This window comes from Bactrocera neohumeralis, chromosome 4 (assembly GCF_024586455.1).
Source record: "Bactrocera neohumeralis isolate Rockhampton chromosome 4, APGP_CSIRO_Bneo_wtdbg2-racon-allhic-juicebox.fasta_v2, whole genome shotgun sequence".
Taxonomy (NCBI): domain Eukaryota; kingdom Metazoa; phylum Arthropoda; class Insecta; order Diptera; family Tephritidae; genus Bactrocera; species Bactrocera neohumeralis.
This window is the reverse complement of record NC_065921.1, coordinates 41,190,044-41,205,916: the sequence shown is the minus strand read 5'-3', so window position 1 is coordinate 41,205,916 and position 15,873 is coordinate 41,190,044. Positions and strand designations below refer to the sequence as shown.

At 35.3% G+C, this 15,873-nt stretch overlaps 1 protein-coding gene across 1 annotated transcript in view; it reads right to left on the bottom strand.

Annotated features, from left to right (window-relative positions):
* The window catches only part of LOC126754970 (integrin alpha-PS3), a 45,735-nt gene extending 30,821 nt beyond the window's left edge, over positions 1-14,914 (bottom strand). Inside the window, exon 1 of the mRNA XM_050467205.1 lies at positions 14,427-14,914. Coding sequence (XP_050323162.1) covers positions 14,427-14,689 — 263 coding nt within the window. The 5' untranslated portion in view covers positions 14,690-14,914. The remainder of the gene's footprint in view (positions 1-14,426) is intronic.
* Positions 14,915-15,873: the final 959 nt, after the last annotated feature.

Below are 15,873 nucleotides of genomic sequence, written 5' to 3'. Positions count from 1 at the left end.
TTGAGAAGCTAACTTCATAGGGAGCGTCAGCATTAGAGTTAGTTCGTGTAGTCATTTTAACTTCAGACAAGTGCCAGAATTTGCCCTACATCTTCTTCTCAACGGAAAGCAAATATGTAATTATCATTACACAAGGATGTTATCGTCACATCAAAAATCCGCCACGATAAGTCGATTTTGGGGCTGATAGAACGTGGACAGTGGCCTGATATATAACAAGCATTTAACAACTTTAATTTTTCCAGATATTGAGCATATAGTGAATTATGAAGACGAAATACGTGGGTTACTCGTACAACTTTCTCATCCATAAGCCTATGGATCCAGAAAATGTATACCACATCAAAGACAGTAGTGCTAGGATTAAAATATGAAGCTATTGTTGTGGCAGAAGTGACGAGCAGATATGCGGTGATTTCTCCCGAATCTAAAGTTCTCAGGGAAATCCTTTGCTCTACAAAAATGGCTTACAATGTTTTCCAGTGGCAATAATTAGGGTTTCACATATGAATCAGTGGTGGTTAAATAATTAAATTTTGCATCGGAGGGCATTTATCTTTGACAGTTGTTCATTAGTTTAATACTATGTTCCCACCAAAAATTTTAAGTGATTTGATTATATTTAATCTCTTCACTGATCAAGTCCGTTCTCACTGCCGTTGGACAGATGATAAAACAGATGTTTTGTCATTCAAGAATTCACATCATCTCTATAAACTGGTTAATTTACAAAGGAGCTTAAGCTGAAAATAGGCATCAAAAATACCAATTATTTTTGAAAAGGGAATTGGATTGGAGACGACTGTTTCGCGTTTTTTAAATTCAACTACTTCTCTCCATAATTGCTAGTTTTTCCGTAGACAAGTATTTAAATTATTTTCGCAAGCTTTAGTTAGAATTTGCAAATATGCACTTATGTACGTGTCTACAGCTCAATTATATACGTAGTTAATTTTTTTATTTTTAAATTGAATTCATACATAATACAACCATATATTACATAATTACTATACAAGTATGCATGTACATATGTGCTTATACCGGGCTTAGAGCTAAACTTGATTGCCAACAGCTGTCCGCAGCACATTTTTAAAGTACGTACTTATATTTTGATAAAAAAGCACCCGGAAATTATAGTTCCTGGGTAAACCACATTTCAAAAATATTTTGACAAGTTGGGAGGACCGTTCTTAATTACTATGCCAAATATGAGCGCGATCTGTCAACCAGTTTGTTTACAACAGCTACTTAAGTCGGCACACCTCAGTAGTGCAATGCGATATTTTACAATGAAATCACTCACAGCTCCTTTCCAATGATTTCGGTGCATATTTTGATATGAAAGGCGTGTTTGCTTTACTCGTCCGAATAAAGCTGAATTTTTTCCAGAAAGAGTACCGTAAACAGATCTCTTTGGTCACGCGAATTCCGATCCCACATTATGGAGAGCATTATAACTGCCGATAAGACATGGGTTTATGAGTTTGACATGCTAAAAAATCAACAATCATCGGAATGGAGAGAAAAACCGAGCCGAAACCAAAAAACCAGGGCAAATCCGCTCAAATTCAAGGTGATACTCATTGGTTTGTTCAATAATCGTGGTTTAGAGCATCATGAATTTGTTCCGGAGGGACAGACGGTCGTTGAGGAGCTCTATTTCGCCGTATTGAGGCGTTTGCTTGAGAACATCCGTCGAAAATGGCCGGAATTGTGGAAAAACAATTCATAGACTTTACGCGATGATAATGCACCATCGCATTGAGCAACGATTGTGACCGAATTTAAATCCAACAAGTAAGGAAGGGCTAAGTTCAGGTGTCACCGAACGTTTTATACTCTCGCATGATAAAGTGATAATCGAGATTTCATTATACGTCATTTACATATTTTTTAAATACCGTATTTTTGTAAAGTTTTATTCCGCTATCATCATTGGTTCCTAATGTTTATGTATTATACAGAGAAGGCATCAGATGGAATTCAAAATAGCGTTATATTGGAAGAAGGCGTGGTTGTGAACCGATTTCACCTATATTTCGTACATGTCATCAGGTGTTAAGAAAATATTATATACCGAATTTCATTGAAATCGTAGTTCCTGAGATATGGTTTTGGTTCATAAGGGGCGAGGCCACGCCCATTTTCAATTTAAAAAAAAGCCTGGGTGCAGCTTCCTTCTGCAATTTCTTCCGTAAAATTTAGTATTTCTGACGTTTTTTGTTAGTCGGTTAACGCACTTTTAGTGATTTTCAACATAACCTTTGTATGGGAGGTGGGCGTGGTTATTATCCGATTTCTTCCATTTTTGAACTGTATATGGAAATGCCTTAAGAAAACGACTCTGTAGAGTTTGGTTGACATAGCTATAGTAGTTTCCGAGATATGTACAAAAAACTTAGTAGGGGGCGGGGCCACGCCCACTTTTCCAAAAAAATTTCGTCCAAATATGCCCCTCCCTAATGCGATCCTTTGTGCCAAATTTCACTTTAATATCTTTTTTTATGGCTTAGTTATGACACTTTATAGGTTTTCGGTTTCCGCCATTTTGTGGGCGTGGCAGTAGGCCGATTTTGCCCATCTTCAAACTTAACCTTCTTATGGAGCCAAGGAATACGTGTATCAAGTTTCATCGTGATATCTCAATTTTTACTCAAGTTACAGCTTGCACGGACGGACAGACGGACGGACGGACAGACAGACATCCGGATTTCGACTCTACTCGTCACCCTGATCACTTTGGTATATATAACCCTATATCTGACTCTTTTAGTTTTAGGACTTACAAACAACCGTTATGTGAACAAAACTATAATACTCTCCTTAGCAACATTGTTGCGAGAGTATAAAAACGCGCAGAATACCATCGATTAACCACCGTATTCATCAGATTTGGCTCTGTGTGTTTTTTTCTCCTCCCTAAATTGAAATTGCCGCTGTGTGAAACCCGTTTTCGTCGAAGAGATAAAACAAAATTGCAGAAGGAACTGAAGTCCATGCCAAAAAGTGTTTATGAAAAGTGTTTCGAGGACTCGAAAAATCGTTGGCAGAAGTGTATTACATCGGGTAGGGAATACTTTGAAGGCGACAAATTAAATATTGATGAACAGTTTTCGGGTACTTTTTTGTCACAATGTAAATAGTTATTTACATACATATGTATGTATATATGTATGTATGCTTAAAGTATTCGAAAGACCTGCAATAAAAGCATGCAAAACGCGAGTACGAGTATTTTATGAAGTCACGACTCCAATCAAGATATGAAGGTCGTTGCGTCTAGAATTTTATGACCGAACTGCATTTAGTAGAATCACATATTTATAGATATGTAAGTATGTATTATATATACGTACATATACAAATATGCGCTGAAGTAAGTCTACAAGTACTTAAGTATATAAATAATTGCTTTGTAAGCTTTTGGGCCGAGCTTTTCTGCAATTTATGCTACAGAAGTGTTTTAGAGAGACTTCTCTAGGCGCTCGATTATCTGTCGTTGTTGAATAAGAGGGAGTTTTTAGTAAAAAAAACTCTAAATTAATTAAATTTTTGTACAACATTCAATGCTCAAACCCAACCCGAGCAGCCATGACACAACTAGTATGTCCGCCCGTCAGACGCGCCCACCTTCGTTTTCCAACGAGTTAAGTTATTGTATTGTGTCTCCCCGCTTGCTTTATATGCACAGCAAAAACTTCAAGTATTTAAACAACAATAAAAAAAAACTTGAAAACAACTTTTATTGTTTTATTTTATTTTTTTTCAGCGCCGTCAGATTCATTCAAAAGAACTTAATAAATATGCATAACTGGCAAATGAAGGTGAAAGACGTCATTACAGTCATGGATAAATGAATAAGCCCCCTAGATAATACAATATCGCATCACGCACACATGTCAACATACATATGTATATACACACACACATACTCACGCTTCTGTAGCGACTGCTTGCATTAGTCATCGTCGACTATTTATCTGCATTCACTTTCGTTGGCACATCTGTTGTTGTTGCTCGGCTGAGAGGGGAGTGTTGACATTGCATGCACTGTCATTCCACGTCGTCTGCGTTTATGGATTTCCCGTTCCCGTTAATTGTGCATTTATACAAGTGTGCCACCTAATAAGGCAATGCTGGGTTTGACGAAATCGGTTTGCATTGCTAATGGGTCTTACTAGTGCGGCTCTACACTCATGTAATTATAGTTGCATTGTAATGACTACACTGCACTATAGAGTGACAAACGAACACTTGGTAATAAACACGAGTGCGTATGTGTATGTATGTGTGAACATAGCCTATGTGTTCGAAAACCGCTACACCGAACTCAACAAAATTATCCGGCGAACCATGAGAGGGTGGGAAACAATAAAGTAGGCGTGGTGAAAGAGCCAAGAACCAAAATTCCGCGCATAATAGTGAGTAATGAGAAGAATTGTTTTGGGATTATATATTTTCGACATTTTTTAATAAATATTAGCGATAACTATTACAAAGCTTCGGTAATTAGACTTGCAAAACTTCTCGAAGGTCTAAAAACTATTATTTTCTGAAGAGATTACTATCAAAGCCGTGATATATGTATACAATGCAGAGATAAATTATTTAAGTGAGTATAAGAAGTCATCCGATTTTAAAGTTCTTGTGGATTAGATGGGGAAAATGTCTTCATTAGTGTTTCTTTCTGCATGTTACAAACTTCGAGAAACACATAATAATTCTGTTCAAGGTCGAAAAACTGCAATAACAAAAAACAAACGCGAGAAGAAGCGAATAAGCTATAATTCATGACAAATGCGACACCTCTATAATATTGTCCAACATTTTTAAGTTGATCCGAGTAATAGTTTCGGAGATACAGCTTTGAGAACTTGTGCGCTCGAGGCTAGCTAGGCTAAGTGCGCCATCTTTAAACGTTTTTTTCTCGAAACTGTTTTTTTGAAGACGGTTGCAAAGATTTTTCGAGAACTATTTAATCGATCTTCTTGAAATTTTACACAGGTTGTTTAGATACAATTCTTAAAGACTTGGACGAAGGTTTTTTTCGATTAAAACTATTTGAAAAAAACAAAATGTCCCGAAATTTTCTCTGCAATTTGTATATTTTTGTAAAAATGTCTGCCAAAAACCAAATTTTCAGTTTTTTCTTTCGTCCAAGGAGGTCAGAACAAACAGATGAACGAAAGAAATCGTTTAGATCGGACAATCATAGCATATTTAGTATATATCTGCCATACAAACCGATAGATCAAAATTAAATTCTGTACAGACACAATACACACAATAAATTAATATTTTTTAGCAAAAAACTGAACCATTCTTTTTTATTACGTAAAGCTCAACTATTTTACTAGCAAGACCGTTCCGTTTCTATTTTGTTTCAGATATAACGAGTTCCTCACAGTTGCTTCTAGATACCGTATGAAGTGAAAACCGAACTCTGGCGGCTCCCTCTCTGCCTGTATACCAGCGAGGGAGTTGTGGGTGGGAAGAAAACGTTGGAGGAGAGTGTTTTTTACGGATGGGTTAATGCTTGGGGGGAAGGTTGGTGGAGGGCTTTACTGTCAGGAGCTCTCCATCAACTTCAGTTCCTGACTATTGCAGTGTCTTCCAGGCCGAGGTTGCAGCCATTAAGATAGCAGTAGATTTACTGCTCCGAAGTGCAGCCTCCTTCAGAGAAGTGACCATCTACTCAGATAGCAGAGATGTAATACTAGCTTTGAACTCATTAACAGTTCGTTCAGAGTTGATCAACGAGCGCCTAACCTCACTATTAATAGCATCGAGGGTCTTTGTGATGGAACTAGTATGGGTGCCAGGCGCCATCTGCAGAAGCTGTACAGAAGAAGTTGTCGTGAAAATAACTCCACACTTTCATCCTGATGGTTGCACCCGTACTTAGCCGTTCCATACTTGTTCTGTGATAATTTTATTCAGAATAAAACTAGGAGCTTTTATATACATACATACTATATGGTCGATTTCTATTATTTCCCTTAAGCTAAAAAATATAAAGATGTATATAAATATGTAGATATTTACTGTCGCAAAACCGAAAGTTTCTGATTGAGAAGCACAGGTGGCAACAAGAGATTATCCAACTATAATATGCACGTATGTATGTATATATGTACATATTTAGTATTTGTAATTGACTATTTGGTTATGCCGCTAGTTCTCACTTTTCCGATACTTATAGACCAGAAGAGTTTCTAATAATATGCCACAAACATATAGAGGTATGTACACAATATTGTATGCATGTATGTGCGTATTTAAAAAATAAAACAAGCCAGTTTTTATTTCGCAAATCTAAAAATACATTCAACGCCTCTGGCGCAACGTCACAAATGAGATTTCAATGTCAACGGCCTTTAAAATACATAAATTATACAGGGTGTCTCAACAAAAGTGAATTGATTGATGATTTTAGCAATATTTGCTAATAACTGACAGATCATTTTTATGAAATCTCGTCTCACTTAAAAATTAAATTTAGAATTCTACAAATTTTCCTTAAAAATAAAACAAAAACAACAAAAAGCTTTGAAATCTAAATATGAACTGATATTAAGATGTTTGATATACTATACATATGTTTGGTTTAGTGTGCTTAAAAATCGACTTTTGTGCGAAGTTGGTAAAAACCAGCCACTGAGGCTTGATGAGAGTTTCGTAAAAAAGCTAAGAACTACTTCAAGAAGTGAACCATAAAATAAAACTATTTCTAAGATCGATGATATGTATTTAATACAGTGTACAGCTTTCGTACATTTTTCAATAGCAACCTTGAGTCTCGTAAAGAATTAAATGAACTTATCTGCGTGAAAATATGAAACGGTTCTCTAGACTCCTCTCAATCTGCTAAGGCAAGAGTTGAAAATTTGGGATTTAGAAAATAAATGTGGAAAAACCGAGATTTTCAAAGGAAGATGTGGTTTGTAAAGAAAAAAATCGATATTTTGACGTTGAACGATAAATAACTACAAAACTTTCATCGAAAAGACCTTGTTTTACATTTTTGTTTTTAAAGTAGAAAAGCTTACTTAAAATAGAGTATTAAAAATATATAAATAATTTAAATATAATTAGGCTAGGTTAAGGTTAAGACGAACTTAACAGGGATCTCACTTGCACAGCTTAGAACGCCGGTAAGTTGTGGTACCCAAAACTCCTATGTAATAGACATAAGACCTTTACAAATCGACAAAGCGCTTTGAGTCTATCACAAATTTGTTTAGACGTCTAATGCCACTTTCGGCCATGTCTTCTGGTTCGCCGGAGGTAAAACTGCTGTAATGTTTCAACCTCAGCCATTGCTAGACGGACAATAGAGGAGAAAGTGTAATATAATCAATAAATAGAATTTCATATTAATATTTTTCTTTTGCCCTAAAGAATCACGCTTTATAATCATAGGAATTAAAATGAATTGACAGATAAGCATAGGCCAACACATGTGACTACGAGCCTATACAAATAGTACATACATACATATGTACATAAGTATGCACACTCACACTCTCAGATAGCGCAGCACAGAAAGTGATATAAACCGATGCTATCGATAAACATAAAGAAAGCAGTTAGCTATGTCGATAAGCTATTAGGCTACGCGAGTTGCAGAATGTTAAGCGACTTGGCCAGACAACTAGAATTATACATATACAAATGTATATAAATATATATACATACATATATGTAGATGAATACAAAGTATCACGTGTGTGTTTATATGAGGCTTACACCCGAGCATTCTAGTTGCTTTCTGAGTTCTGTCTGTTTGTATGTTTGTATGCAAATAAGTGTGTTCAGCTGTCAGTACCTTAAAAATAACAAATTGTGACAAGCGTTTGAAGCGACAGCACCACACAACAAGCACAAACAAATATACAGCAAACAATGAAAACATACAAACAATTTGTTTATTTCGTAAAAAGTGGATGGGTATTGAGCAAGAAGAGGCGGAATATATAGGTACGTATTGTGAGCATCTAGATCCGTATATCTACATAGTACATACATATGTATACATTTAAAAATATGTAAAAATTTATGTCTAAAGGCCACAACCGTTAAAGCCCGCTTAGAAGCTAACTTCGTTATTGATATCTAGAATCTAAAAAAAAGTCCAGAAAACTACTTTTGCTTAATTTTGCTAAAATTTCAACACATTCATTAGTTACTTCGATGCTATCACACATTTTCGTATACTAAAATCAAAGCACTTTCCTCTAAATTTAACATTTCAGAGTTAAGCTGTTATAGCCTGCTGACACAAATAAATCAGCGTGGGAGCAGAAAACGCAGATAAGCTCGTCCACAACACCGATTAGTATATTTGTATGCATTTGTTTGGCTCTTGATGGATGTAAGCAAATGCGTGAAAAGCATTAAAATTGTTTTATTGAATCCCTGAGTAGGTTTACTTTCTCATGTGTTCTTAAAAAAAAAAAATAAAAAATATTGCAGTTCTCACAATCACGAGTTAGAGTTATCGAATTGCTATGTTTATTATAGAAAAAAATACTGCGCAGACCGATTGCGATACGAGCCGAGACCGAGTATATACATATGTACATACTTACATACATCTAGTATGTCTCAGAAATTCTCAAGTACTTTGAACTACTGATCGTATTTCTGCACATATTCTATATATGTATGTATGTATGTACGTATTTATATCCATAAAAAGTGAAAATTAAACAGTGGTAAATTCCCTATCGAAGTATAAATTAATCAAGTTATAATTATTAAATATTATTTAATGCTAAGAAACCTTAAAAGATCTCATCATCGTCATCTTCCGACCTAAGCCTTGAGAGAAGAAGAACTCATTTAATGAAGATTTTATGGAAAACCGCGTACAATGAAATTGATATTATTTACATTAAATATTTAATTGGAAACACATCTCGCTGGAGGTGAAGCTGGAGGTGAATCTCGCTATCAAGACTTATGGCAGACAGTGGAGGTCCGCTTGCAAGTAGAACGAGATAAGATCTACTCGCAAAGAAAGAAGACAACTCTGGCTATGGCGAGGAAGCAAACACTTGAAACCTGGCAAGATCGGCACGGCACCATGGTGAGCAAAGGACGATGAACCGCCAAACTAATCAAAGGTATATACTTATGTATATGTGGCACACTAGGCAGCACGCAGAGGTGAGCTACAATCAAAACAAATGCTATCCGGTCAAGGGTAATTCCAAAAATATAAACAGAAATTTCTGCATGTATTTACGAAGATGAACCACTAGGCGATGTAAACTATACCTTTTTTAAGTTCCGCCTATGGAGAGACGGAGAACATTAATATATTAACTAAAAAGGGGACAACTCTCTGGCTCTGGAGAATTCGGGTCAATAGAAGGTGAGCCTAATAGCTTGATAGTTATCTTGGAAACCTTGCCTTGAAGTCCATGATAAAATGGAAGTGTTTTGATGCGTACTACACTCACGTATAATGACGGCCATCTATGGTACAAGGCATTTTGAACACTCTTTTTTAAATAAAAAAAATCATGATCAAAACAAAGGAGCCTAAGCAGGACTCTATACTCGGGCTAATTTGGCGCTTAAGATACTATTTGTTTCTATAACGAGTGTCAGCAACTTTCGTAAGAAATGAGGAATAGTTATAGCTTTGAAAATACTTAAGCCAAGTCTAGCAACCACTAGTGAGATATCATATCTTGTCATCTGAGAGATATGGTCACCATTTCAAAAATCAAAATAAGTCTATGATTGGGAGACCTTAGATAACTCTAACTGGCAATACAAGTATAGCAGTCAAGGAAGCTTATGCCTTTTACGTCTTGAAGAGATGAATGAAACTTCTGGTGAATGATGTTTCGGCAATCAAGACTCAAAACGGTGTTGCACCTTTAAAAATGGATACGAACTTTAGATTGTTTACGTCTTATTCACGTTTTAACTTATATGGTGGAACTGCGAAAGTCGGATCGTAAGCAACTGGATTGTTTGTATAAGAAAACAAAAAAACGTTAACTTCGGCTGCACCGAAACCATAATACCCTTTCTCGATACATATCTTATAGCAACTATAAATATGTATAACTAAATCTGACAGCATAATCGGCCAACGGTTTGCACCCAATGATTGCTAGTTGTTTCTAACAACATTCTCTGATATAAATAACTTTAAAGTCAAAATAAGATTACTTAATAAGAAAAAAAGATCTTTTATGAAAATACTCAGCTTTATATTGATCGGTCAGTATATCAGCTATATGTATGTCTTGGAGGTCCGATGTCGTCGGTTCCGACAAATGAGCTCATTAATTTTTTATTATCTTCTCACTTCAAACTCACGCTTACACTTTTCGGATTATTTCTGATGACTTGTTGTATGAGATGACTCTCTTAGAACGCAACTAGACTAATCGAACAGTTTCGTGGATTCATTAGATCATAGAGAGTGCCATTTAACAAGTACACCTCTGTTATTTACCCCTTCTCAACTTCAACCTCTACTAATTCTGATTCTTTACAGTCGTCTGGTCCGCGACATGCTAAATTGCGGTTTATTTATTTGGTCGCTATTTTATTTTTTCTATTTTTACATTCTCGTATATAAATAACAATAACAATAGCAATTTTGCACCATTTATTTCCAACTATCCAGCAGACTTGCGAGCAACTCTCGCTCGCTCACGGAGACACTAATTGAAGAAAGAATTCATGCACGAAATTAAATGAGAATAAATTTCTTCATAAGTTCGCCGTAAGTCTGACGTAAGTTTTCGTGATTTCTTCAAGTTATTGAAGTTGTTATGATCGCATATAAGTAAACTTGTTTGAATGTACATATGGATATACACATGCATATATGTATAACACTGTATACAGCTATGAGGAAATGTGTGGTGATCCACTGCTAATACCCAGTACTCTTACTTAATTATTATTATTTACTTTTTCTATTGCAATTTGTTCTAATAAACGGCTATTTGTTTTGTATTTGTTGTCTATTTTTTTGGAGGTGTTGCCCATAAGGGTGGAGTAATTGGAAGCTTAATAAATTAACCAAATTAATATGCTAAGCTGGCAATTATTGTGGTTCTTGCGCTGGCTTAAAACGAATCAACGAAATCGAAACGGAAATCGAATTAAAGCTTTATGAAGACCATACAAGCAAATTAGTTTGGGTTATCGCTGGATCAGCTATACATTAATTGAAGAAACGATCACAGATTAAAATTAGGTTATGATATCGCAGGAACCAGAGCCATTTTTTATACTCTCGCAACAAAGTTGCTAAGGAGAGTATTATAGTTTTGTTCACATAACGGTTGTTTGTAAGTCCTAAAACAAAAAGAGTCAGATATAGGGTTATATATACCAAAGTGATCAAGGTGACGAGTAGAGTTGAAATCCGGATGTCTCTCTGTCCGTCCGTCCGTCTGTCCGTTCGTCCGTCCGTGCAAGCTTTAACTTGAGTAAAAATTGAGATATCATGATGAAACTTCGTACACGTATTTCTTGGCTTCATAAGAAGGTTAAGTTCGAAGATGGGAAAAATCGGCCCACTGCCACGCTCACAAAATGGCGGAAACCGAAAAGCTATAAAGTGTCATAACTAAGCCATAAATAAAAATATTAAAGTGAAATTTGGCACAAAGGATCGCATTAGGGAGGGGCATATTTGGACGCAATTTTTTTGGAAAAGTGGGCGTGGCCCCGCCCCCTACTAAGTTTTTTGTACATATCTCGGAAACTACTATAGCTATGTCAGCCAAACTCTACAGAGTCGTTTCCTTCAGGTATCTCCATATACAGTTCAAAAATGGTAGAAATCGGATAATAACCACGCCCACCTCCCATACAAAGGTTATGTGTGCGTTAACCGACTAACAAAAATCGTCAGAAACACCAAATTTTTCGGAAGAAATGGCAGAAGGAAGCTGCACCCAGGCTTTTTTAAAAATTTAAAATGGGCGTTGCGTCGTCCACTTATGGACCAAAAACAATATCTCACGAACTACTTGACCGATTTCAATGAAATTCGGTATATATTATTTTCCTAACGTAATGTACGAAATATGGGTGAAATCGGTTCACAACCACGCCTTCTTCCAATATAACGCTTACCTTACTTGAATTCCATCTGATGCCTTCTCTGTATAATATACATATAGATTAGGAACCAATGATGATAGCGGAATAAAACTTTACACAAATACGGTATTTGAAAAATATGTAAATGACGGATAATGAAATCTTGATTAACACTTTATCATGCGAGAGTATAAAATGTTCGGTGACACCCGAACTTATCTCTTCCTTACTTGTTTTAATAGAAAATTAAACTTTTAACTGTCTTTAGTCAAAAATATTTTTAAGAGAAAAACTTCCACTCTGTATTCTGAAAATATAATGCTTTAGACTATTGAGAATATTTATACGTTCCTAAGGAAAAATTTGTTTCATATCTTTTCACCCACTTGGTTTTCTTTCGACTTTATTTGAACACAAAAGAATTTATGTGGTCGTTACCAGAAGATACCAAGTTTTACTGTGAACTGTTCTTGTGCTCTTTTGACTTACGCACTCTTTCAGTATAAACGAATTTAAATCTTTTCCGAAAAGTTGGGATCTATTATTATGAATTTGATTAACTAATGGACTTTATTTTCGAAATGTTTTTGATTCTGCGAAAAAATGTAAGAGGATTTATTATAAGAGGTGTAAAATTTTCGAAAGTACTAGTATAATCGACAGACTGGCGTAACTAACGTTGAGGTCTCTAACAGTGCGCTCAAAGCTAGTCAAGGAAAAGTTAGAAACAGCATCAAGCTATAAAACATTTTGGCGAACCAGGAGGCATAGCAGAAACTAACAGTAGCCGTCTCAGCAAAGTTGTGATAGACTCAAAGTGCTTTGTCAATTTGTAAGGGACCTATGATCTATGATATAGGAGTTTTACGTCCACAATGGACCAAGTTAGATCCCATACTGACTGGTATAACCACTTTATATTTGATATAACAGTCAAGAATAGTCTGTGTAGAGCAGTCTTTACATATTTTGATGCTTTTTCAATGAGATTTTGTAGGGATGCTACTAATACTTGAATATTATAAACGATCTCTTTAGTCTTTATAGTGAAGATGTGATAGCTTTATTGGACTGCGTAGTTATTTGAAAAGTAGCGTTCTCTCTCGGAAAACAAAGACCAATCTCTAAAAGTTCATCATCATTCCCGACTTGCTATAAGGTCAAGAGGCATGAACAGTGACATCATCTGATGAGTCAGTCGGTTTGGAGTGTTCGAGAGAAAGGTTTTTCAATGAGGTTTGGTAGGAAACTGTTTTATTTCAAATACAATAAGATATAAATTTGGGCTTCCGCCCAAGTTTTAGTGTGTTGGACAAAGGTTCTCATACACTTACACTTGACCTGTGCTGTGTTATTAAATAAATGTAACGATCTACTAGTGACATGAAAAAGGCATTACATTTCATGGGTAAGTATATTTCAAGATACCGATATTTGAAATGAAAGTCAATTTAATGTTGGCCAGAAATTGGGATCGTATACAGATCTTGGAGAGTTATTTACAGCATAACAGTGATATACTACTCTGCTACTATCAGGGAGTAATGCACAGATCTGGAGTTTTTCAGTTAATTGAGACCAAAAACAAACCAAATTTGGGTATGCTATAATATAGTAACCTAACTTAGGATGAGCTTGGAAGTCTTGACAGATCGAAAACCACATTTTTTAGTGATAATTCTGAGACTATTATGTTTATATACTATGTTCGAATCTTCTTCGATCTGTGACCGTTTTGCTCAATATATTTGTGTACTACTGACTGAGAGCGTTACAACAAAGTTAAACACTTGAATAAAGTTCCTCTATCTGTATTGTATTATACCAGTTCTTTGTTCGATTTGCCATTATACTTCATAGTTGCATGTTAATGAGTATTTGAAAGTTTTAAAATATTTCTTTACCAACTACCCAAATGAGTTAACATATTTAATAGACAGCTCCAAAAAAAAGTTAATTTGGTCGAAATTTATTGCTTTGAAGTGAAAGACATTTCTTAATATTTTGATTTTTTGCTTTCACATCCCACGAACTTTCTTCTTTTCAAGAAAATCTTATTTTTTACTTTGTTATGGGGCATTCATTAATATCATACAAATTCCACCCATTAATTTGCTTTACGAGTCCAAAGTGGAAAATCATGGGAATCAATTAATTTTTGCAATCAAATTTTTAAACCGCAAAAAACGAAAATACATAACTGTGTCTGTACAGTTAGCATATGATTACGATTGTGGGATGGCATTTACTCATATGTATGTTCATACATGTATGTTTGTATGTTAGTGTGTCAGTATGTATGCTTATAAGCACTATGTATCTATTGCGGCGAAACTCACCTCGTCGGTCGCATCACCAGCGTGTAACCGAAGTAGGAACTGCGTGTTTGTGGCTGGAAGAATTTCAAGTGTTGCGGCGCTGGAACTGCAATATTCGGTTGTTTTGCGAAGTTGAAGCCATCGGCGGGCCAAATCAAGGCGAGTATGCTGCAGAGCAGAGCGATGTAGGTGAACGGCTGCTGGCTGGGCACTCTGCGGTGCATGTTGCTTTTGTTGTGTTGCTGTTGCGTTGACATTTTGACACGTTCCGATTGATTTTGCATTTTGCATAAATTTAATTTTATTCACTGCTTTTTCTATTCACTTTTTTGTGTGTGTTTGTTGTTGTACCTAGACCACTAATTTATCACAATTTGCAAAATTTGCTCGATTGAATTTGGCGTTGGTGTTTCTGTTTATGTTTGGCTTGCTGTATTGTGTGTCGAGGTAAATTTGTTAAAATAAAAGTAATGTCTTGTTGGCAAAGGCTGTATATTGTGGAACAAATTGTTTTCAGATTGCTATTTTATAATAAAATATTAAATAATTATTTTTTTAATAAAAAATAAAATAGTAATAATTACATTAATCTGTGGCATATATAATATTTTTACACTTTTTTGAGTCGACATTTTTTTAGAAATATTTGCTTCGAGCATATTACTTGAATTTGCGAATGCGAAATTTATGTTTTTTTATTTTATCAACGATTGGTTAGACCTTTTTTCATAAAGAAATATCATCACAAATGAATCACTAATACATTTGTAGGGTTCGTCATCCACTGAACTATTATCACAAATAATATTATTATTGTCCTTATTATCATTATTATTACTGTTATTTATTTTATTCAGTAGCTTAAAATTAAATGAAATTTTTTAAATATAGGAAAAAACGCTATTTCATTTCATACTTTTGTTGGTTTTTCTCTTAAAAATTTACAAAAACATAGACATCTGCTGGCTTAATCGAGTTCAAGAATGACAATATGTAATTAAATTCTGCTGACAGGGCACCACAAAGATATTAAAAAGAATAATTTTTTCCCCGAAAATGCCTTTCAAAACACTGACAGTAAATACTACGATGAGCAATAAATAGTAAAACTTTGTTCTTAATTTATTTTCAAAATCTATGTCGTGCTCTATGTAATTCTCTTGGCCCAATACATTTGTGCCAACATTTTTTCCAATCCTCGAAACAGTTGTTAAAGTCTATGTTCGGAATACCCTTGAATGCGCATAGCGCTTCAGGCTTAATGCCATTAATTGATTCAAAGAGGATTTCCCGGGAAGGCCGTTTGAGTTTGCTGATTAGCCAGAAGTCACACGGAGTTAAATCAGGCGTCGGCAGTTCCACCACGATATTGGTTGAAAATTTGGCAAAAAAAACTCATTTAAAATATTGCAAGATTGTCGATGCGCGATCCATTTAAGACCGCCGCAGCCATTCAACAAGAATTAGA